Genomic DNA, 26,089 nt, shown 5'->3' on the forward strand with positions numbered 1-26,089 from the left:
GACAATAAATGAATTGAAATTGGAAACAACAACAGAAAATTTCAATTAAATAAAATTGGAAAGAAAATGAACAATGTTTTGTTTGTATGTATAGAACCACCAGAATAAGGTTTACAAAGGTTAATTTGATTTTTTTTTTGTTACAGTAAAATGTCAATGGTAAAACATTATTACATTACTCTGATTCTTCAAAGTGAATAACTTTGAATTTAGAAAAAAAAATGTAAAAAAAAACTTTTCCCACGAAATCATCAAGGGAAACGAAAGAAAACTCAAAGACACAAGGTAAATGATAAAAGAAAGAAAAAGCATCTTGGGTTTTTTTTTTGGAAAAAAATAGCTCGACAAGTTAACAAGAAGATTCAAAAAAAAAAATTCTGGTCGTTAAATAGTTTCGTGTTACACAGATGTTGTTGTTGTTAACAAAAAAAGTAAATAAGTTATTTAACAAATTTTTTTTTTCGTTGTAAAATTTACATTTTTCTTCATAATCATCATCACCACTATATTCAAGTTATTGAATTACATTTACATAATTATCATAAGAATTTCAATGTAAAAATAATATATGATTCACAGTTTTTTTTTTTGGTCGATTATTGAATCATTTACAAGATGTTCATCATGATTTTTTTTCTGGTTGGTTATTATTGTTTGATTTTCTGGTAATTTTTGTTAGTTTTTCTCGTTATTATTGTTTCTAACAATGTATCTGGTTATAACAAAATCGAATCAAATAAATGAGAATTTTCCAGAAAAAAAAATCAATGAACATATAAAGATCTTGTGGATCATTATCGATAACTGTAAAATGGAAAAAGTAAAAATAAAAGAAAAACAATCATAGTTTCTCTTTTGAAACTATTTTCGGCTACATTGAATATATCGATTCGTTTTTTTTCTATTTAATTTTATATGTGGAAATCAAAAATCAAACAAACATTTGGCATTTGACAAACAAATTTATTCTGTGTCTCTGTGTGTCTGTCTCTATGTATTTCTTAATTATATTATTTTGGTTGTGACAAAATAACCCGAATGAAACATAAAAATAAAAAAAAATTGGTTTCGAAATTCATTTTAACGAAAAATAAAAACGAAGAAAGAAATAATAATCATTCCGTTTGTTCGTGATTGGTATCGTTTTTTGGGTCTATCGTTTTATTCGTCGTGAAACGACGATTTTCCATGTTTCCAACAAAAAAAAATCATGACTTAATCTCAAGATTTGTGATTCAATTGCTTTCTTCAGAAGAAGAAAAGGAAAAAGAAGAAGAAATTCTTGCTAAGCTTCGTGACTTTATTTCAATTCTTTTAATAAATAAATACTCTCTATATATAGTAGCAAAGAAGAGAAAAGAATCGAGTTCAATTCCATTTCATCAAAATATTGTATAAGATAAAAATCTATGGATCTAATAAAAAAATCTATGGATCCAGCAAAGTTTTTTTTTTTATTTTTGCCATGTTAAAACATGAATTTCTTTCTTTCTCTATGTTGCTAATCTTGTGTTGTAAATCTTTTTTTTTGTGTTGTGTTCGGCACGGAATTATTCTATGGTTTATATATGGAATATAAAGGGTGGAAAACTTTCTTCTGATTCTTTTTCTTCGGGTATAAGAATCTTTCTATAAGCTTTTCTATTTATAAAGTGTTTTTTCTTCGTTTTATTTTTTTCAATAACAAAATATTACGTAAGAAATTGGATAATATCAATAGAGAAATCATGTGTTAGTGTGTGTGTGTGTAAACACGAGAAAAAAAACGAAAAGAAGAAATGAAATTTTCTTCTTTGGTCTGAGTTTTTGACAGCAGAAAAACGGTATTACAAATCAAGAATGTGTAGAAAAAAGAATGAAAGAATCAAATGTTCAGATATATTATGTCATAAATCATTTTGCGATGGTTTTAGTGTGTGTGTGTTATTTGGTTCACCATGATAATGTTTTTCTGGTTGTTGTTGTTGAACATAATGTTGTTGTTGTTGTTAATTTATCGAATGTTGTTAGTTTGTTCTCACTTTATTTTTCTTCTTCTTCTTCTTCTTTGCAAATTGACTTTCATAGCAGATCATTTTTCATTTTGATTTGTTTTTTTTTATTTTCACGCTTTCTCTTTTCGTTATTTAGTTAATTGTGGTCTTGGGACTTCATCATCATCATCATCATCATTGGATAATGTTGTGCAAATGCCAGAATCCCTGAATAATCGTTTGTTTTTGTCATTTGATTTTTCTGTTGTTGTTGTTGTTGTTGCTTGAATAAGTTGATCGATTTTGTTGTTGTTGTTGATCGATGTTTTCGTTTGATTGATTGATTGATTGACTGGAACAAAAAACCAATCGATCAGATTCAAAAACAAATTTCAAAAACATTGTTAAATTTGAAAAAAACTAAAAAAAATTTCGAAACCAATTTCTGGAAATCATTTGATCAATTCAATCACCATTATATTCATTAAAATCACTTGTACTACGATGATGTCTTGGTATTTGATGATGATGATGATGTTGTGAATAATGTGGATGCTGTTGTTGCTGCGGAAGATGATGCGGATGGAATTGTTGTTGTTGTTGTTGTGGATAGTGGTGATATTGTTGTTGTTGTTGTTGTTGAGGATGGTGATATTGTTGTTGTTGTTGTTGTATTTTCTGTTGAAAATGTGTTAAATATAATGCTGAATAACCACAACAACGTGCACGTAATTGATCAATTGTTGTACAAACAGATGCAATATATGATTCTTTTAAATTAAAACATTCACATAATAAAACATATGTAAAACCAGTAAATATTGTTGGTTTCATTTTACTTTGTTGATGATGATTAATCATTAAATCTTCACGATACATATCTGGACAACGTTTTAAAAATATTAAACGACGTAGACCAACACATGTTGGTAGATATTTATATAATATTCTTGCACCTAGATAAAGGAAAATGAAGAAAAAACAAAACAAAACAGAAAATTAATGATAATGGAAACGAAGAAAAAAAATTTTCAATTTTTTATCATCAAACATGGCCAACAGGGAATTACGTTTAGAATCGATTTTTGTTTTGTTTTGTTTTTGAAAAACTGTAACTTTAAATCAAGAAAATCAACTGTTTTTTAGTTACTTTCATCGATTATGTATACGATTCCGGTACAATGTCATTGTCTGTCACCTAAAACATTCTATAAACAAAAATCATAAATCTTAATTATAAAACAAAAAATACTTAATCACCTTTGATTTATACAGTAAACTAAACTAAACTAACTAACAGCAATGAAGAGTTCACAAAGTTTACTAGTTTTTTTCTTTCTTCTTCACCAGAATAATTGATCGATAATGTGAAAATTATTATTATTCTTATGGGTGTTTGAACAGAGAGAGAGAGAGAGAGAGAGAGAGAGAGAGAGAGAGAGAGAAGAATAAAAATCGATAACTGTTAATAATGATCATTGATGATCTGTACCAAATTGGATGCAAGAACTAACTTTTGATTTTGTCATCAACCAAAAACTTTTTTTTGTTTCTTCTCCACTGCTGTCCAGCGACAATAATAATCATCATTAATGATAATGATGATGATGATGTTCATGATGGAAAATAATGTTTTTGGATGGACAAAACAAACAAAAACTGAAAAGAATTTGTTGTCGTCGTTGTTCAATCGGACAACAACAAACAGCAACATTCATTCATTCATTCACAACAGCAAAATGCAGCTACAAATTTTATTTTTTTTTTCAAATAACATTATTCTTTGCACAATTCAATCATTATCCTTTGTTCAAACACATGATTATTATGATTATTTTCCGAAAACTTTATAGCGTGAAAAAAATTACATTTAGAAAAAAAACCTTTATCAACGTTCTTTTGAGGGGTGATGGATCGTTCATAATTCATAATAATAATTATCAGAGAATACATTTCATCATCATCATTATATTCATTTTATGGATGAAAATTGTACCCGAATTTATTTTTTGTTTCCTCAAAAATAATATCTATCATCATCCAATTATGTACAAATGAAAAACAAAGAAGAAGAAGAAGAAAAGAAGAAAAGAATCGATCATTCACATAGATTATTCAAATAAAGAATAGAAAAAGAAAATCCTAAAACCCAAAATGAATTTGGGTTTATGAATTTTTTTTGTTTTGTTGTTGTTGTTCAAAATTAATACCATGCATATAAAAGCAGCAAAGTTTCATAATAATAATGATTATTATGATCATCATCATAATCATTAATATTTGTTTTTGATATAGGAATATTCCTATTTTGCATAGAAAAATGAAAAAAAAACAGAACAGAACAGAATATTCTGTTCTTCCTTTTATTATTCAATCATTTTTTTATATTCTGGTGATCTAATTTTCATTCAAATGTAAAACTTTTTTGTTTGGTTGTTGGATTTTCATTTTTTCTCTTTTGCTTTTCAAATTGGGTTTGGTTTTCAAATAAAACTAGCTGTTTTGCTCTCATTGTCAAACCCTGATCCATGATGATTGTTTTTTTCTATTTCTTGCTTTTGGTTGAATTTGCATTGATTTATTTCAACCGAAAAAAAATTGTAATATAATGATGACGATGATTGAAAACAAAAATCAGAATTCAGTGTTGTTGTTGTTTTCGATGTTTCAAAGACGCCCAAAGGAATGTTTTATTTTCTGTTTTTCTCAAATTTTCATTCAAAAACTGAAGAAATTCAATTCTTTTCATGAATTTAGTGTGAATTTTCTCAATTTGTTTTGATTTGATTTTTTTTTCATTAGAAATTATTCTGAATTTACTTTTTGTTTCCCTTGGATTCACATTCGATTCAAACATTTTTTTTTTCTTTCAAAAAATAAACTTACCAGTCCAAAATAACCAATTTTTTTCTAAACGATCACTATCTTCACCGGGAAATGTTGCAAATGCTGATACAATATAACCAGCTGGACGTGATAATGGATGTTTCATATCATGATTTTGATGATTTGTTGTTGTCGATGATGATGATGATGATGATGATTGTTTGGCTGCCATATCTTGAAATGAAATATGTTTTCCCTGTTGTTGTTGATGATGATTTTGATCAAATAATGATGGTGTATTATTAATATCGGAATAAAAATATTCATCAAATTCACATGGTACACCTGAACCAGGTCTTACAATTGATGCACAAACAGTATAAAGACCATCAATATAACGTATTTCAGGCCATATATGTGGCATTAATAATGGTGGTGGTGGTGGTGGTAAATAATGACTATTAACACTATCACGTTGTTTTTGTGTAATCCAATGTTCATGATCATCCCTGCCACCACCACCACCACCACCACCCATTAATCGTTGATCATCATCATCATCCAAACAATCATCATCTCCTAAATCATCGGCTAAATCATTACCACCAATAAGATCATCATTATCATTATCATTAAAATTATATGCAGAATTATGACTTAATTCACGATGATAACGATTACCGGTGTTTGATGTTTTTATTGTTGTTGTACCAGTTGTTGTTGCTGTTGATGATGAACATGATGATGATGATGATTTTGATAATAATAATGATTGTGACATTGTTGTTGTTTGTTCAGGTGTACAAAGTATTATAAATGGATATTTTGATTTACGTTCAACATTCATTAATAATTGTTGTTGATTTGGTTTTTCAAAACGTGAACATAAATGACGCATATGTTTTGATGTCCATTCTTGATAATATTGTGTACCACCGGTTGATGTTGGTGAACGTTCACCTTGTTGTAATATCATTGGTAATGTAGGTGCTGCCGGTTGTTGTTGTTGTTGCTGTAATGATAATGGTGGTGGTGGCTGTGAACGTTGACCACCCGCACCTGCACCTGCACCACCACCTATGGCACGTACTGGTGATGGTAAATCAGGTGGTTGAAATATACAAGCTTCAACAAATGTTATACGATGTAATTTATGTGCAAATGTACTAAGGCCACGATGATGATGATCATTATTATTACGATATGATGATGATGGTAATGGATGTGACCAATGATTAAAATCACTAACACCACCACCAGGAATATTTGATAATGGTGATGGACGTTTTGGATCATAAATTGGTGGTGATATTAATGGTGCCTGAAGATGATTATGATAATTATTATTATTATTATAACCATTATTATTCGATACTGGATAATTGAATGCTAATGATTGACCACGTTGTTGTTGATGATTATTTAAATGATGATGTTCAGAATTACACGAATAATCATCATAAATACGATTATTATATTGATTATTATCATGATTATTATTATTATTATTATTATTATGTTGTTGATCATATCTTCTTTGCTGATCATTTTGTTGATAATTATTTGTAGATTGATGATGTTGATGTTGATGATGATGATGATCAGCCTGTGTATCATAATATTCATAATCACTTGGATTCCTGTTTATACAGAAAAAAAGTAAACAAACATGTAATTAATGCAATCAGATGATTAATTGCCTGAAAATTAAGGTACATACCGATCAAAACAATAATATGAAGATGATTGTTGTCTTTGTTGTTGTTGTTGATTTTCAGGATAATCATGATTATAATATGCATATGGTGGTGGTGATATTGCTGATGGTGATAATTGTCCATAATATTCTGGTATACCATAATTAGTATAATAATCATAATAATCACCCGATTCAGATGGTAATGGTGGATTTGTATCAATTTCATAACCACTAATTAATGTACTTGGTTTTTTTGTTTTTGTACCACCACCACCAGTTGATGATGATGATTGTCCAGAATCTTTTTGTTTTGAACTACTTGAATCGTTCATATGAAAAAATAAATGTGTATTTATATGTTTCGACATTTTTGCTGTTTTTGTTTTGCTTTCACGGATGTCTAAAATTCGGTAATCAATCGATTGACAACGGGAAAAGTTTACTAAGAAAAGTTTTTCAGCTGGAAAAATTCAGTTTTTCATCTTTTGTTTTGTCTTGAAAATTTCAAATGTTTTTTTTTGTTTTTCAACATTTGGAAAAAAAATCACTATTCGACGATGATCGATCTGGTTTTCTTTTTTTTTGTTGTTGTCGTCTTTCGCCAACCTTTATTTTCTAACCGAGAAACTAGAAAAAGAAAAGAAAAGAATAGACAAAATAAATGGAATTATTATTTAAATTGAAAAAAAAAATGAAAAAAGAAGAGAAGCAAACAAACAAAAAAGTGAAAAACCCGAAAAGAGAAAATTAGATTAAGCCTGCACATGATTATGATCAATGGAATGAACAAACAAACAAACATACATTACATTGAACGATTCATTCATTCAATTAATTCCTTTTGGCTATGAAAATTTTTTTGATTTGTTAAATTCGCATATTTATTTTTGTATTCTGTTTGGTGGGAGAAAAAATAAATCGATCAATCTTTTTCTTTTTTTTGCTTGTTTGTTTCCATTTTCCATAGTCATTTTCATCATCATTTCGGTTGGAACAAAAAATGGAATCGAAATGGAATTGTGATTTTTGTATTATATTCTGGTTTGGTTTGGCTTGGTTTTGGTCAACAAAATCAAACATCAATCGATGACCATTGGCTATTATTATCGATTTTCGCTTTGTTTATTTTTGTTTGTTTCAAATCAATCGATTTTGTGTGGATATTTTCAGAAATAAAATTGGTTTCTATCGTTTGTTACTTTTTTTTTCTTCTGTCTATTCATTCATTGAATCACAATAAATTCTCAGTTTCTGCAAATGTCGGTATATGTCAACATAATCAACTGATAAAACAAAAACAATAGAATCATACTGAAAAAACAAATAAACCATGAAAAAAATTTGATATAAACAAAGAAATTTTTTTTTTTTAAAAAAAAGGTAATTGAAATTCATTTGAATTTTTGAATGGTAATTGTGTGTGTTTAGGGTAAAAATTCAAGAATGATTCCTGTAATATGATTGTTACCAAATAAAGAAATAAAATGCACAATAACGATAATGTACCAATAACAATCCAGAAAATCTTTTATAAATTCTATCATTATTTTTTTGATTTTGTTTTGTTTTGAAAATTTCTTTTACCCAAAATTTTCAAATCAAAACTAGAGAGATGTTCCTTCCCTGTGGCTTACTGTGTGCTTCAATGTTTTTTTCTGGTAATGCGATTTAAAAGAATGAAATTTTTTTAAAAAATTTGAATTTGCATCCTAAAATAAGCAGCAAAAATGAAAATGATTGTAATGAATTATTTATCCAATGTAAAAAAGAAAGAAATGAAACATTTGACATGGAAAAATTTTTTTTCTTCGGTTGCGAAAGAAAACCAAAAACAATGTTTGAAGGTCCAAAGAAACATTGAATTCTGGGATTTTCTCAAAAATTTTCATAAGAATTTTTTTTTTTGTTGTTCAAGGAAATTTTCCCGGAAAACTTTGCATTAAAGATTCAAATTCTTTACATTTTTCTACTTATATTCAGAAAGAAATTATGAAATAGATTAACTAAAAACCCTGATACAGTTCAATTAGCTTGAATTTTCTTGGATCAAAGCTCATATTCGTTAACGAAAAACTTTTTTTCTCCTAAATCTTTAAGATTATTCACTAAGTTTATTCAACATGGAAATTATCATCAATAATGTAAGCAAATGATAAACATCAAACAAACAAGAAAAATATTTGCATTAACCGGAAAAAAAACAAATTTCGGTAAGGGTGCCGAAAACAGAAACTTTACGCAAATGTGTTTTGAAAGTGATAGTAAAAGTGTTTGAAATGATAGAAAAACTTTTATGGACAACCATATTAATGAATCAAAAATGTTAATGAATTTGCAACATACAAACAAACTAAACTAAACTAAACTATAGTTAACACAGATGGAATATTTGAAAAACTTTGAATTCTGGTGGTAAAACAAAAATCAAGTCAATTAAAAAAAAGGTTAAACTTTTTACTGAGATTCACTGTCATTGAAATTTGATGATGGTGATTTGGGTTGAAGAGAAAAATTATCATTTTAAGGAAGGAAAATGAAAATTACAAATTCCTATATAGAGAGAGTGATAATGATAAAAAATATGAATATAGAAGAAGAATATTCTGGTGATTATGTAATGATGATGATGATGATGAAAGTTTTTTTCTCCGTTCTCCCTTTCAATCATAATTATGTTTTTCACAAGGGATAATTAACATTATTAGATTAAAATGTTTTTTGTTTTTGTTTTGTTTTAGTGAAACAAAAAACAGAATATTCCATATTCTGTAAATTAAAGAATCCTTTAATTGTTAATTATTATAATTATAATGTTGCTGTGACCAAAAAAAGAAAAAATCCCCTGTTGTCATTCAATTATTACCAAAAGCGCACACACGACAAATGAGTTCAAAATCAAAAATGAATCTTATTTGGGCCAAATGCATCAATTTACTCAGCAAAAAGCTATTCAAACAGCGGAAATATTTATAGCCAAGAAAGAAGAAAAGATTGAATGGTCGATGAATTATTATAATGAATATAAAGATAATGTTGCCACACACACACACACACACACACACATAAATCGATTAAGATGAAATTTAATTGCATATTTTCCCCATTTAAGTAAATAAACAAACAAACAAAAACAAACAAAAAAGTAAAGTTAATAAAGATATTTCAGTGGATTCTATCATCATCATCAATTTACCAGAAACCAGAAACGATAAGAGATTTTTTCTTCTAGAAGATAAAGATCATCATTTGAAACAAAAACAAAAACAGACATACATAGAAAATAACAGGATAAACATTTTGTTTTCAAAAGAATTCATTTGCCATAGGGGTAATCATTTTTGTTTGTATACAGAATATGAATAATATACAGAATATGAATAATATTCTCTGTTGGTTTTGGGTTTTCGTTTCAACATCATTTGAATAAATAATTTTGCATAATTTTTGTTTTGTTTGGTTTCATCATATGATGAATGAATGAATAAAAACCAGCAAAGTTTGTTTTGTTTTGTTCAGGGGGAAAAAATTATCCAAATAGAAAAAATGGATTCAACAACAACAACCAGAAGAAATGTTTGACGTAAATGCAATGTGTTTGCGTGTGTGTGTGTGTGTATAATGGGCATTCAAAATGGATTAAAATTTCATTTCAACGTTGGATGATAATTGGATAAGTAAAAAATTTCCAAGAAAAAGAATCCTTGTTTGTTTTTGTTTTTTTTTTGTTTTTTTTTTTTGGTTGAAAAATAATTTTATTCGAAAGGTTTATTCATTTCAAAAAAATAGGCACTGTTACCGCATCATCATTTTTTGGGTTGCTGGTAAAATTATGATGATAAATTGCATTTAAAAAGAATCATATGCAAATAAAACTGAAAGAAAGAGAAAAAACGAAAAATGATGATGATGATAAAGTGAAACAGTTTCAGTGAATTCCCAATGCACAAATATGAAATGTTCTATAGATTCTTGTTTTAGGCACAAGGTTGTTGTTGTTGTTGTTGTTGTTTTTCTTCTGCTCTGTTGATCAAATGATTATTATTCACAATTTTTTGTTTCAGTTTAGTTCAGTTCAGTTTAGTTCAGTTTAGTTTAGTTTAGTTTAGTATATTCTTTCGACAATGATGGTGGTGGTGGTGGTGGTTTTTTTGCATCGTTTTTTTTTCTCAAAATTTTTTGGTTTCATTTTTGTTACTTGGTATTCCCAAGTTTCAACTGAATCGATTCTTTATTCATAATGTTATTTTTATTTGCATACAGCAATGCTATAGTGATGGTCCAACAACAACAACAAGCACATTCACGTTAAATGCATTGAAATTTGATATTTTACATAGAATTGCTTTACAACGATGCTTTGCAACGATGCTTTACTGGCAAATAAACAAACAAACAACAATCACATATTGGTAAGGGTATATAAGGATGATCTAATTACACAATGTTTGTTTGTCCATTAATCATAAAAAAACAACAAACAAAAACAAACATGGCAAAATAAAAAGCAAAAAAATTGGGTCGCTTAAAATCCAAACAAAAACAAATCGATTATCATAAGGAAAAAGACGAATTCAATTAATCAATATAATGGTCAATATATTTTTCTCCTATTGGTGGTGGTAGTGTTTGTGTTGATTTTTTTTTCTCTCGGTAAAACAAGATAAAAATCAATGGAAATTTTCTTTTTTTTTTTTTTGCGGCCTGGCAATAGAATCTTGATAGAATTTGATAGCCAAGAAGAAGAAGGAGAAAAAAACCCAAAAAGAATAAATTGATTCTGTAATATATCACGTGCCCTCTATATTATTATTTTTTTTGCTATTCAATTTTTCTATTATCAAAAGAAAAATAATAATGCCATTGTTGTTGTTGTTGTTGTTGTTGTGGTAGTGATAATAATGTCATCATCATCATCTATTTTCAATTACCATCTTTGTTGTTCGAATGGAACCGATAATAATGAATTGTTGTTGTTGTTGTTGTTGTGAATGACATCATCATCATCGATAAATAGATAAAGTTATCACAGAAAAGTGTCAAAAAAAGGAATTATTAAAGATTGAGATTGAAAAAAAAGGAAAATAGCAACAACAACAACAACGGAGAAAAATAATCGATAATAATTTTGATTGATTGATTAATTTTTTTTTCTTCTAAATGAACAACAACAACAACAACAACAATATGGTAATATCGAAATTGAATCAGTTTTTGTTGTTGTTGCGTTCACCACCACCATTCATTCATTTTGAATTTCACAATTTTTCTTTTTCGATTGGATTTTAGAAACCGATCCAAAGGGGGAACAAAATGGGGAATATATTTTTTTCCAAAGAAATTTTCCAATTTTTTTCTTTTGGTTCTTTGAATTTTGCACTTAAATTGATTATTTCGGTACAAACTAAATGTGGAAAACAAAACTTAATGGAAAAATGTTTTTTTTTGTTTCTCCCGAACGAGAAACAAATTAGCAACAGCAGTTTTTAGCTGACTTTGATCATCGGAAAAAAACAATTAATTTATTTTCTGTCAGTCAGAAAATGGAAGAAAATTTAATCATCATCATCATTATCGGGTGAGCATATGATGAAATTGAATGATTCAATTTGATGAAAACAATCTATAATTGAGTATAGTGAAAAGGAATGAATATTCATAGTTTTCATTATAATGAATATATTCATAGAGTATATTTTCAATTAGCATCAATATTTTAATCAATATTACCGAAATGGATCTTATCAGATATTTTGTCATATATACTTGATTCAATGATTTTGGTTCTTTTCTTATTTCAAATGATGATAATGATGACAAGGAGAAAAATGAATGAATGCTTAAAGTTCGAACATTTTAACATCTTTTGCCATCAATTTTATTCATCTAATGAAATATCATCATCATCATTCGTTATTGAAAAGGAGAAAATTTCATTTTCATTTCATTTATTGTTGTTACTGAATAACAGTTCACGTCCGAATCAGAATATGTTTCTTTGTTTTGTTTCATACACACACACTCCATAGGTGGCATATTCCATAGGAAGAATTCATCATCACTAAACAAGTGATGCACAACCAAACAAGCAAACAGAATTTTCCTGTTTAATGAAAAACACACACACAGCATGATCAAACATAACATTCATATGAATGTTATTGAATAGAATATTCCCAACGAAAAAAAACATGAATCTATGTTTGAATTCACAATAAAGGAAAATCAAAACAAAATGAAAGAAGAAAAATTAATTAGCCAGAAATGAAATTCAAACAAAGGTCAAACGAAATGAATTTAATCAAAAAACATTTCTGTGCTCGATTCCTGAAATTTCTAAGAATTTTTTTTCGGTTTAGTTTTCTTCAAGAAAACCAAAAATAACAATCCGATTTTATGATGATAAACGATATGTATGGATGCAAAAACAAGCTGAAACAAAAAAAACATTTGGATTATTTTATGTCCCGCACATATTTTGCAAATGAATGTAAATTACCCTATGGTCTATGGTAAATGCTACATAACACTAACCCAAGTTAGTTAGTTAGTTTGTTTGTTTGTGTAGCAAACAACAACAAAAAGAAAATAAAAATTTTCTAGTCCAGATCTGTGCCAATCAAATAAAGAAAGAAAGAGAGAATATTCTAGTGTAAACACACACACCGAAAAGAAATAAAAATGACAGAATTTTGGCGTAATAAAAAGTAATAATGGACGAACGGTTGGCGTGTAGGCGTCGAAAAAAAAACAGAAACAGAAAATCTAATGGAAATGAAAATAATAATAAAAAAATCTAATAACATTAATGATTATGATTATAACCGACGATCATCATCAGATGTGTGTAACGTCCAAATAAATAAATCCTTTTTTTCCATCATCTGAAATGAAAAGTTTTCGTTTTTCCCCTTTTTGCTGATAAGTTTAATTGAAAAAATTATCAATTGTAATAATTTATATTCGGGGGGAAAAAATCTTTTTGTTTTTGTCTTTTTCTTTGTGTCACTTTGAAGCTAATAAATAAAGAAAAAAGTCAACAAGTGTATCAATGGCAAATATACACATACCAGATATTTACCGTAACATATGTACGGATCAACAACATGACAGTAAAACCGGATGGATAATAAAAAAACTGGAAAAAAAATTTACGATCTTTACATTTAAAATAATTAGCAAAAAGCGGCAGATGTTTTGATGAAGATGATTGAAAAACAGAAACGGGACCCGGCTGCTGCTGTTTCATCACCATAATAAAATTTGTACCCGAAAAAATAAAATAAATTCTGGATGAAAAACACCCATATGAATTGATATAAATTTTAGTAAAGTAAAATGTAAAAGCGCATGAACAACATTACAACATTCAATGATATTAGTTATGTAATTTATCATAAATTTTTTTTTCTCACTCCAATGTTATTTATTTATTTATTTACTAGCATTGCAAGCCATTGGCCATTTGCTTCGTCTACTCCAGTAGACGAAGGCCAAGTCCAATGCAAGCCAGCCATTTTTTATGTAAAAATCAAAAGACCCTTATAAATTCAAAATGCAAGCCATCCATTTTTCGAGCATGCGCATTGAAATTGAAAAAAGTGTTTCGTCTCAGCCAGCCAGCCAGTCAGTGTTTTACTTTTTTATGTTATTGTGGATCTGAGTAAGTTTATAAAATTCACATTTCAATTTAATAATGAAAAATAGCAAAGAATTTCGATACAACTTTACTGTCGAAATGTCTGTTTGACATTGTTTGAAAAAAAAAATTTAACTTTTTCCTAACTGGATGGCTGGTTGCTATCCGGTTGTTTCTATATCAATATGGATATTGATAAAGTTTTTCGTTTTCGTTTGAAAATGCTTCAAACATTTTTATTTGCCTTTTGGGCAATTTGATGATAAAAAAAAATTTTTCGAGAAAAAGAATTGAAAAGTTTAAAAAATGAAAAACGAAAAACTTTTATTCTATAAACTTGAACAATGATTATTTGCAATCATAATCATCCACAATGGAAAAAAAAATTGAATTCTGGCAATTCAACTGGATTCATCAACTGATGCGGAAAAAAAGAGAATACTGATGATGATGATAATCTTTGCCTTGAAGGTTTTTTATTTTCATATATTCTATTCTGGGTTTGAATGAAAATGAACAAATGCAATGAACAAAACGATGTACAAACACCCACACACATACACCCTCATACAAGCACAGACTCAAAGTCTGACATTAGTCAACATGTAAAGGATTGGTTTTATTTTCCAAATTTCTAGTTTTTCTCAATGAAAATAATAATGACATTTTTTTTTTTTTTTTTTGGAAAATCATTCAAATCGATAATTAAATGTCATATATGAATAATGATTGATTATGGGAAACGTGTTAAGAAAAATTTTTACATAATTTATCATTTATCGATTGACTGTATAGGCTGTTGTATCAAATGAAATTGAATGAATTTGAGGGGAAACATCTTTATCATTTTGATTTAATATGTTTCACACACACACACGCACCATTCATATCATCAAGCTTGAGGAAAAATTAATAGAATCATGTTTAGTTTGTTTTGTCAATGTTTTTCTTTTCTGTTTCTGTGGAACATGATCCACAAAATTCCAAGAATGTTATAACTTTTATATTTCTTACAATTAGCAATTTATCAATTGGGAAAAACAAAAGACATTTTGACAATATTTAAACACACACAATGCACACAAAGAGAAAATATTTATAGCAAGGATATGGCGTGTCGCTAATTTATTATCATCATGGAATCTCTTTTTTTTCGTGTTCATGTTGAAACAAGCAAAATGTTTAATCCTGTTTATTCTCAATGTGATATATCAATATATGAATAAACAAAGTAAACTTTTAGCAAAAACCAAGAAAATCAAATTGGAAAAAAACTAATTGAATTTTCATGTCGTTTTCAATGTTGTTGATCAGCCAATGTTTATCATTATCATTATCGGGTGGTCTTTTTTTTTAATCAAAGAAATTTTGAATCAAGAATTTTTGCAGTTTGCGGTTTGCCTTGTTTTTGACCGAAAAAAACAAAAGTAAATCAGAATTAAACATTCAGAAAACAAACCAAAACATTTAAAAAATCAATAAACGAATCGATTACAAAATGATGATGATGGTCGATGTCAAATCATTCATGGTTCTTGTATCATCATCATTTGTTGTTTTGTTTGTTTCTGTGAACATCATTATGATCCATCTCCTTTTGCTGTTGGTTGGCAATTTGTTTCAAATTTCAAATGGCTGTATTTCTTTTGTTGCTTTCTCTTAATTTTTCGGTTCGTTGCAATCCAAGCAAAGGCAACAACAACAAAATGGCTGTTTTGATTTCTTCATAGGTTCAACATACAGAGACAAACCAACTACACATAACCGAACAGAACATATAACATCCAAAAACAAAAAACTTGACTGACATCGACCAGAAATATCATGTTTTATGTGTTTATGATAATAAAAAAACAAACGGTCAAAATAACAATAACAACAACAGCAAAACTACAAAATAATGGTGGAATACCAAGAGATGAATAATGGGCTTAAATAAAAATTGCAAAGAGAGAGAGAGAGAGAGAGAGAGAGAGAGAGAGAGAGTTGGAGAAATAAAAAGGATTTTTTTTACAAATAAAAAAAACGTTGATGACTTTTTTTTTGTTGAATACATTTTATAAACATTCAGAAGATACATTCAACCGTAAGTGAAACAAAAAAAAAACACTAAAACAACAGGAAAATTATCACAAAAGTTTTGTTTTGTTTTTTGTTTATTGTTGTTCCTGGATTGCTTTTTGTTCGTTCTATTTTAACAGATAACTCTTTTATTTTGGTTATTTTTGAAAGCCTGGACCAAAAATCTTTACCGAATGAAATTCTGACATTTTGATTTGACACATATCACGCCATACACATACACACTGCACACCAACAAACCAAACATGAATGAATTATAGCTGTAAATTACTTTGATGATGATGATGATCGAAATGTAAAACAAAACTCTAAAAATTTTGAAAAGAAACTTGAAACAATAATGATGATGATGATTTTCAATAAGAATTTTTCTCTATTTCATCAAGTTTTCATCATTCTTTTTTCATCGGAAATTCTGTTGAGAAAAGAAAATTTTTCATTCGAATTCTGTTTTTCACAAATTGCAACTTTCAACTTTCAATTTGTCTTGATTTTTCTCTTTCTTAGGTTTCAATTTTCAATAGAAATTTTGGTCCAAATTTAGTGTTTAGATTTCAAAAATGGAAAAAAATGATGATCACACACAAACATACACAAACATCAACAACAACAACAACAACAATTTAGAAATTGATTTTACCGAGAATTTCGGTTGAATTGAAATTGAAAAATCCGTTGGGTGCTATTCAGACAAACAAACAAGAAATATCCTTTTTTCCATTCATAAATTGAAAAAAATGAAAATAATTTTCAATTGAAAATTCACTTGATGATGATGGATGATAGATGATAATTGATTTTCAATCAATAAATTATTTAAACGATGATGATGATGATAATCAAATAAGCAATCATTTTTTTGGTTGTTGTTGTTGTTTACCTTCATATAAACTGATAAATAATTTGATTATAAATCGATTTTCGTAATAAAACAACTAAAACAACAACTACAAAGTTTCCTCATAAACTTAATGTTATCCTTTATGTTTTGAATGTTGTTGTTGTTGTTGTTCTGCAAGTCGAAAACAAAACAACCTTTATCGAATATATACAGGTCCCTTGATATGAAACATTAATGGTTTTTTATTTTTTTTCCGGGCGTCAAACAACAACAACAACGACCATCAAGATTTTCATTTTTATGTTCAAAAACAATCCATTTTTGGTTACATTGTTGTTGTTGTTGTTATACATTTTTATCTTTTTTGGTTTCATAATTATTATTTGGTTTGAATTAACCAACAACAACAACAAAAACCAGAAATGAGAACCAGAATAGGCCACACACACACAAATGCATGGTGGTCTTAATTAACAAATTTTTTTTGAAAGAAATTTAGATTCGGGAAAAAAAAGACTACGGAAATTCAATAACAATTTCCGTCTTTCGGGATATTATTCTTTTCCTCATTTTTTCTTTTTTGCTTTGATGAATAAATTCGGGTTAAACATTCAACCATCATTATCATTATCAGTGAAAACAAAGATTTTCATTGATTACCATGCCATTTGTGATATGATAATGATATGCATGTTGTTCGTGGTTAATCACGATATTCAATTTTTTCGGGTTTTTTTTTAATTTTGGGTAATATTTTTGGCAATTCGTTCATTAAATGTAAAGAACGAACCGAAAGAATTTTTCTTTCCCGTTCATCCATTTTCGATTTAACCCAGAATTAACCGAACAAATCTATAGTGCAAAGTTTTTTGTTTGCCCGGTATTCGGAAATTTTTTTTCCATCATCATCATCATCAATGGTGAATGATGATGGTCACTATAATTATTTTACCAACCAACCAACGAATTGAAAAAAAATCTTTCCGTATTGTAATCGTTCAGGGTTTGTTTTTTTTTATAATTATTTCTACCAAGAATCATCGTATATAATGGGCAATTTCGAAAGGAAAAGAAAAAAAGAAAAAGAAAAAAAACGAGATTCCAATGGGAATCGCCAATTCTTTTGTCGAATCAAACTCTCCAGAATATAGAAGAAAAAAAAACATTCATCTTTTAGGCAGGCAGACATTTTATTCATTCATTCTTCTCATTCTTCTCATTTCATTCATTTCGCTTAACACACACTTAGAATGACAGGACAAAAGAGAAAAATTAATTGAAAAGGAAGTAGACTCTTTTTGGCCGGTCCGGAATACATTTCCGTAATACATAATTGGTTTTTACACAATGAAATGAATGTTGAACCAAAAAAAAGAAAACATAAAACATAATTCTATATCCGGTTAATGTTGAATAAAGTTTTACTAACCACCCTTACACCGCCAACACAGAATCTGTAAAACTTAAAGATTAAAAATGAAATAAAGAATCGTCGTCTTGGCACCTACGTCGAACAACAATATTTTTCCTGGCCAAGTAAAAAAAAAAATCCTGGGAATAGATTCTTATCATCTGCTCGGGATTTCCAAGAATTCACATATATATTCGTCTTCTTTCAAACCAACAAATATCAAATGGAAAATAATAATAATAAAACCAGTAGCAAACGTTTTATGATTAGATCAGACTAATATTTGAATATTAATTAATTTTTAGTGCAAAAAACAGAAAAAGAAAAACTAAATTCAATTTTTCATTCTCTCTCTCTCTCTCTCGCTCTCTCTCTCTCTCTCTCCATTATCATCATTATCATCGATCATAAACTATAGTCATGACGACAATGATTTTCTTTTTCTTCTTCTTCGGTTTTTTTCGGTTGAATAATAATAATAATAATTTTTTTCTATGGATCACCAAGAAACAGAAATTTGATTATTATTATTATTATATATGATAATAATGATGAGTTGCGATCATTTTTTTTCTTCTTCTGTTGAGCTTATTTCTTTTTGAAACTAAGGCTTATAATAAATACTCGAATTCAGGTTTCCATAAACCAATGTTGATGATGATGATGACAGCAGAATATTAATTTGATTTTTTATTTCTTTCTTAAAGTGAAAAAAAAACGAAAGAGAGAATATTCTATGATGGCAGTGGGCGTTCGATGATAATTCAGTAGTGGTGGTGGTGGTTTTATTTTTTGCAAATCATATTAATTCAATTAGCAAAATAAGTTGATTTTTTTTTCTTCTTCTTCTTCTTCTTTTGTCACCAGGAATGAATTATTCTTATTTTTATTCTGGTTTTTTTCTGGTTATAATTGAATAATAATTGTTATAAACGTTCAATAATTCAATTATTCAGTACACACACACACACACACCGAGATAAATAATGAGAATCAATCTTTTTGTCTAATTTCCGAAAATGAAGAGAAATTTCCGAGAATTTTTTCGTTGTCATCATCAACCGTAAATTTACCGTAAATGATGTAAAATGTTATATATAGTTACAGAATATTCTTCGATTTTTTTTTCATTGAATGAAAATTTCCTGAATGAAGAAAAAGAAAAAGAATTCAATCAAAAAAAGAAAAACAGGAATGAATCGAAGATAAATTGAAAATATGACAACCAACCAACCAACCAACCAAACTAAACTAATAATAATATCGATGATGATCATAAATAATCCAGGACATGAAATTGGTGTCATAAAGTGAAAAAAACGAAGAAGAAAAAAGAAAAAGAAAATTCTTTCGATTCTTGACAACGACAATGACAACAATGACAATAAAACGCCAATTCTCTTCGGTTTTTTTCCAATGATACAATATGATGATGATGATGATGTAATACAATAAGCAAACACAAACACACTATACGATTCCAATATGTTGTTTATATATATGATGATGGGGATGGAAAGTTGAAATGAAGGTGGCTTGTGAAGAATGAATGACAATAACAACAACGACAAGAATAATTCATTCCATTTGTCAATATTATTATTATTTTTTTCAACCAAAAATAATAATAATAATATTCTTATTCTGTGTGTGTAACCGACAATGTTTTGACGTTAACAATATGACTATTTGTTTTTTGTTTTTGTTTTTCATCATTTTTTCAATTTTTTCATCATCATCATCATATGTAAAATAGCTTGGATAAATATAGGGAAAATTATTATTATTACCTAATCCAATAATGATTTGGGTTGGCTGATTATTGATTGTTTTGCTTTGAATGTTTTTTATTCGGAAGAAAAATTATAAAATTGAAAAAAAAACAGAATGATGATCATTTCAATCAAATTAAACAGGGGTTTTTTCTCGCTCTCTCTCTCTCTCCCTCCCTTCTTATAAATTTAAGGATAAAGAAAACGAACGAGAAACTTTATTCATTCAAACATTCAGAATTCTAGATTCTTCCATGAGTTTTTTTTCCTTCTTTATCGTCGTCGTCCAGGACAAGAAGCAAAAAAAAACTTCTAAATTTGTGCCCAAAACCGAAAACAAAAAATATTGAATAAATCTTTGAGCAAACAAAAAGAGAAGAGAAAATATGAATTCATAATGATTGGCAATGGAAGAAACAAAAAAAAAAAAAAAAAATGATGTGACAATCTTTCCCGACATTGAAATAATGAGTAAATGTTTCTGTGTGTGTCGGTGAATACCATTTACGTCATATGTCTATGTCTATTTTGTTCTGGTTAAAAAAAAGAAGAAAGAAGAAAAAAAAATCGAATTCATCATTCAAACATCAACATTATTGTGAATGATGAAATGAATGTTGAATGAAAGTAAACGACGACGACAAAGACAACGATGATGATAATGATGAACTAAGATGTTAGTTAATGAAAGTTTTTTTGATGTCAAAGATAAACTTGATCTTGTCTTGAATAGACAACCATCGGTTTTATAAATATATAATATACACACACTGTACACATTGACGAATTAGTGCGTTTTGTTTTTGTTTTCCATCAAACGAATATTATTCTAAGCCAAAATGATAATGATGAAGGATTTCATCCAATTTTTGTTGTTGTTGTTGTTGAATAGATTAAATCGACTCATCAACAACAAAGAATCATCAATGTCGATATTCATTCATATGAATGATTCCGTTACATTTTTTTTCCATAAAATTTATGGTCGAATAACTTTGCCATGGACATCATGATGATAATAATCGAATATTAGTGATTATTACATTGAGATTATTCAACAATCTTAACAACAACAACAACAACAACATTGATTTTGACGATATCAAAAAATGTTGTAAGGAGAGAGAGAAAATGGTTCATCCATTCGTGTAATCATCATTGAATCAATCTATCGATCAATCGATTGATTTTTTTTCAATCATTTTTTTGTTGTTGTTGCTGATGGTTTTCGATATACCTTTTAATGGATTATTCAAAAAGAAACAAACTTTCATAGAATCGTTACACTATAGTAGTAGATAAAAAAAAATCTCGGGAAACTCAAAACAAAATTCTGATTTTGTTTTTTTTTTGTTTTTTGCATTTATAATGATTTTGGTTAGTCGTTCGGTTCGAATGATGGTCATTATTCATTAACTCTAACAGAATATTCCAAACAACCAACCAGCGAAAAAAAAACACTAAAGAATAATGATCATACTTGATCATCGTTTATTATTAGCATGTTTAAATAACTAGCAACAACAAAAACATTATGGAAAAATCAAACATAAGAAATGAGAAATGAGAAATAAAATCAAGAATCCCTTAGATCTGTGCAAGAATTGCCCATTGGCAATAAGGAAAAAATGTCTTGCTCAAAACAAAAAATAATGATGGTGATCATTGTAATTAAAGCAAACTGAATATATACTAAACTAACTAACCAAAATAACTAACCAAAACAAGCAAATGGAAAAAAAAGAAAAAGAAAACATGAATGATATTAATGGTAAACGACGGAACGAATGAAAGAAAAAACATCATCATAAACGAAATGATAAACATACCAAAAAAAAAAACGAGAAAAAATAAATAAACATAGGAACATTCATTACGAATGGCATTGAAGATGATGATGATAATATGATATCCGGATTTTTCTGTATCATTGTTTGTGTTTGTGTGTGTGTGTGGGAGAGATATATTTATATTTTTTCATGTCAAAAGATTGTATAAGTAAGGCGTATGGTTTGTGTGTGTGTGTATGTGTCATATCTTGTATTTATGATATGACAAGTGTGTGTTGCCGGCCTTCGGCCAGCAGCACACACACTTACTTCAGCCGTAGATTCTGGCAGATGAGCGGCTACGCCGCCCATCTCCCAAATCTTTGGCTGAAGTTTTGTTCTTGCGATCGATCCAACTATTTATTCATTCGATACAATCAATTATTTGTTTTCTATCCATTTGTTTCGGGTTTCACCGAAAATCGGTCCAAAAAATATTGGAAAAAATCGCCAAAGATAGCCACAAATATTGGCGCTTCACTTAGTTCCTCCCGGAAAACCTAATTGCACAAACCTAACCTAACCTGCTTAAGGCCGCGGTCCCATTACAATCAGACCGAGGCCTAAGCGTTAACAATTGTTTCTATCCCGAGGCAATTCATGTTGCGCACGATGTTGCGCACACTGACTTTTTCTGCAGACCCTTTCTAACACATTTGTGTATTAAAAATTTCCTAACACATTTCTCTACAGACCATACTCTCGAGAAGCTTCGCTTCTCGTGTTTATTATATAGATATGATCTAGATTTAGTTCAAAAAAAAAAATTATCATCTTCAATCATCGTCATCATCGTCATGATACATGGAAAACACTATACAAGAAAGAAATGGAAAAAAGAAAGAATATTCTTAGTGCAGAAGTAAGAAGTTTATTCCAATTTTTTGCCTTTTTTTTTGTTGTTATTCATTCATTCACCGTCAAAGACAAGTTAGTTTGTTCTTTCGTTTCTTGCTTTTCTTAGTTTGGTTTTGTTTTGTTTTGTACCCAAAATGATCATCATCATGATCATCATGATAATCACAAGTTTTTTAAGCATAGACACACCCAGTGTGATCCAGAATAAAATTATATACATAAACAGATCGACCAACCAAAGAGAGAGAGAGAGAGAGAGAGAGAGAGAGAGAGAGAGAAACAGAATAAACACGCAAAAAATGAATGAATTTGCAAATATACCTTTTTGATAATCGATATATATTTTTTTGGCTATTCTGATTTCTTAATTTGAAACAAATTTTTCCCAATAATAAGGTAATGATTATGTACACATAAGATCATCAAGCGAAAAGACAAACAAAGAGAGAAACACAAACTTTTTCTTTTGGTTTAAAGACAACCGAAAAAATTCACAGTGTATTTTTTCACATCACTAAACAAGCGCAAGAATACAAGAATACGAGAATTCAAGAACAATCATGAATTCTTCTTGAAAGCGATTATGAAAGCTGAAAAAAAGAGAGAATTCTTACAAAATCGTAAATAAAAAACAAATCTCTCTGTGTACAAGCAATCATCATCATCATTTGAAATTCAAACAAAACAAACAGAATCCATTAAAAAAATTTTCATGTTGTACAGAATTTTAATATGAAAGTCATTTTTCTTTTTTTTTGATTATGATTATTGATAATAATAATCATCATAATAATCACATCGTTTTTGTTGTTTCATTTTTTTCATATTCAAATGTTTCCTTTTTTTTCAAATAATAATGATGATCTCTCTCTCTCTCTCTCTCTCTCTCTCTCTCTAAATAAATCCAGCAAATGAATCTTTGATGTTTAGTCGGTTGGTTGGTTGGTTAAATTTAGCTTGCATTCAGGAATGAAAATTGTATATTTTTAGCCAAAAAATAAGAGAAAAAAGAATGTAACCAACAAAAATAGATATGAATTTTTTTTCGTTGATGAAGGTTTATTATTTCATTCATGAATGTGACACTTTTTTTTCCTATTCAGTTTGCTCAGTTCATAATAATTTTTTGATTGATTGAATGAACGAATGAATTTTGAAACTGAAATTATTAACCGATCAATAAATGGGAAGAAGAAGAAGAAGAAGAAGTGGAAAAACTGATAATGTGTGAAAATATTCAATGTTTCTTGGGTTATTTTTTACCAGTTTTATGTTCTTCAAAGAAATCTGTCTTATTCATCGATCATAATTGAAAGAATTGAAAAATTGAAATTCAATGAATGGAATGAATGATGTATGCGAAAAGAAGAATGTTTGCTTATCTAGGATAAATTCAAGTGATTCACTTGTTTTCTTTCTTTCGTTATTCGGATAGAAAAGCAATTCAAATAACAATTTTTCTTTTCATTTCATTCAATGTGATTGATATGGTGGAATGGAATGGTTGACAGGGTTTCTGTTTTTCTGTTTTTCTGTATTTTATTTATCAAAACTGGTGAAAAAAAAACAACAAAATTCTGCTCCATTAAACATATTGAATTTGTGTGATCGAAATGCAGTAAGAAGAAGAAGAAGAATTCAATCGATTGTCGATGTTGTTGTTGTTATAAAAAAAGCTTAGTGACTTGCACAAGCATCATTATCAGAATTTTTTTGCCCAGTTTGTTTTTTCAAAAGAGAACGAAAAATTTGTTCAATGGATAATGTGTGCTTGAACAAAAAATAAAGTGATGCGTAAGTGTGTGTGTTAACTCTTGAAGGAAAATAAAATTAAATGGAAAAAATTTCAGTCACAAGAATTCATGAGAAGAAAAAAAATGACAAGGAAAAACAAATTTTTCAAAAAATAGTTGAGTGCAAACGAAAAAAAACACAAAATATATTCACTCAATAGTTCAGGCAGAATAAACATCATCGATGAACAAAAAAAAAGGAATTTTCCTTCGAAAAAGAATCTCTTTTTTCGGTCAACAGAATCATCATGAAAATAGACAGAAAATTTGAAAAAATCTACCTTTGTTCCTGGATCGATTCGATGAAATAATTTTTGAATTTATTCGATGTTTTTTAGGGAAATTATTTGTGGATCAAAAACATTCAACAGATGATATAGATGTGTTTATCATTGACACAAAACATATAATCAAATACATTGATCAATCAATGTGAAACAAAATCACTTTTCACTTTTCAAACCTGAAGATTTTGTGACAGAAATCATCAAACATTTGAAAAAACAAATTTCAGCACCGAGAAAAGATGTTTTCTTTGAAATATTACTTAAGGAAAACCTGTTCAGAATAGAAAGGAATTGAAGAAATTTCGAATGAAAAACACGAGAAAAAATGGCCAAAATAACATGGCCAGAATAACATTTTTCAACAAAAAAAAAAATGGATGTAAAAGATGTATGTAGATAATATTGTTTGTTTGTTTGGTGTATTTTGTCATCGGTAAAATCAAATAAATAAATGAAAAAAAACTTTTGATGTGATGTGTGTTGTTGTTGTGTGATCACCAACCAACCAACATCATTATTTGGTGAATTTAATTTTTCAAATAAATCCACATACAATGTGTGCGTTTCGAATCGAAATTCAAATCCAAAAGAATCGGTCCCGCTATTTCTCGGTATAAATAGCGGTATCGTACATACAGAGAGAGAGAGAGACACATTGTATGTGGATACAATACCGCTATTATATGAATAGATACGGGTATTTCTTTTTTTTTCTCGGTAATGGTAGCGGTATTTATTTAAGGTAAGAATGTATACCGTTATTTTTTTCAAAGTAAAGAATCAAATCCAATAAGTCACATCATTGATTAATGCTTCTACCTTCTTCTTCTATATTCTGATGAATATAATCAGAAAAAAAAGATGTGTTATCTTCTTTTTCTTCCATTTATTGCTTCTATTGCATTGAATTTGATGGATGTAAAATGATTGAAAAGGAAGAAGAAAAAAAAACGACTATACGACGTCATAATCGGCAACATGAAACAAAAAAAAAAAAAAAAAAAAAAAAAAAAAAAAGAAAGCAAAGAATAATGGCCAAACGAAAAAAAAAATTCGAGAAAAAACCTGATGTAAAAAATTCA

At 28.4% G+C, this 26,089-nt stretch overlaps 1 protein-coding gene across 2 annotated transcripts; it reads right to left on the reverse strand.

Annotated features, from left to right (window-relative positions):
- Positions 1–1,803: 1,803 nt before the first annotated feature.
- On the reverse strand, positions 1,804–25,577 carry LOC113796025 (uncharacterized). Of its 2 annotated transcripts, none has more exons than XM_075820819.1 (4): positions 25,002–25,577; positions 6,520–7,113; positions 4,860–6,439; positions 1,804–2,929 (listed from the first exon to the last, which is right to left on the reverse strand). In XM_075820819.1, exons 2-4 carry the CDS (start codon positions 6,864–6,866, stop codon positions 2,439–2,441), a joined length of 2,418 nt encoding a protein of 805 aa, XP_075676934.1. In that variant the 5' UTR covers positions 6,867–7,113; positions 25,002–25,577; the 3' UTR covers positions 1,804–2,438. The 2 variants fall into 2 exon arrangements, with proteins under 2 accessions (XP_075676934.1, XP_075676933.1); XM_075820818.1 differs by having other exon boundaries at positions 6,520–7,125.
- Between the last annotated feature and the right edge of the window lie 512 nt (positions 25,578–26,089).

The sequence above is a fragment of the Dermatophagoides pteronyssinus genome, unplaced genomic scaffold, assembly GCF_027571235.1.
Source record: "Dermatophagoides pteronyssinus isolate colony J.1.1.1.1 unplaced genomic scaffold, Derpt_VIB-CSIC_2022.12 sq0008, whole genome shotgun sequence".
In the NCBI taxonomy this organism is placed as follows: Eukaryota; Metazoa; Arthropoda; class Arachnida; order Sarcoptiformes; family Pyroglyphidae; genus Dermatophagoides; species Dermatophagoides pteronyssinus.

Excerpts from the sequence above, each read along its gene's own strand:
- LOC113796025 (XM_075820819.1), bottom strand. The coding sequence starts at position 6,866 with ATGTCGAAACATATAAATACACATTTATTTTTTCATATGAACGATTCA. Across the intron at positions 6,440-6,519 it reads TCATATTATTGTTTTGATCG|GAATCCAAGTGATTATGAAT; the intron begins GTATGTACCTTA and ends CTGTATAAACAG. Across the intron at positions 2,930-4,859 it reads AAATTGGTTATTTTGGACTG|GTGCAAGAATATTATATAAA; the intron begins GTAAGTTTATTT and ends TCCTTTATCTAG.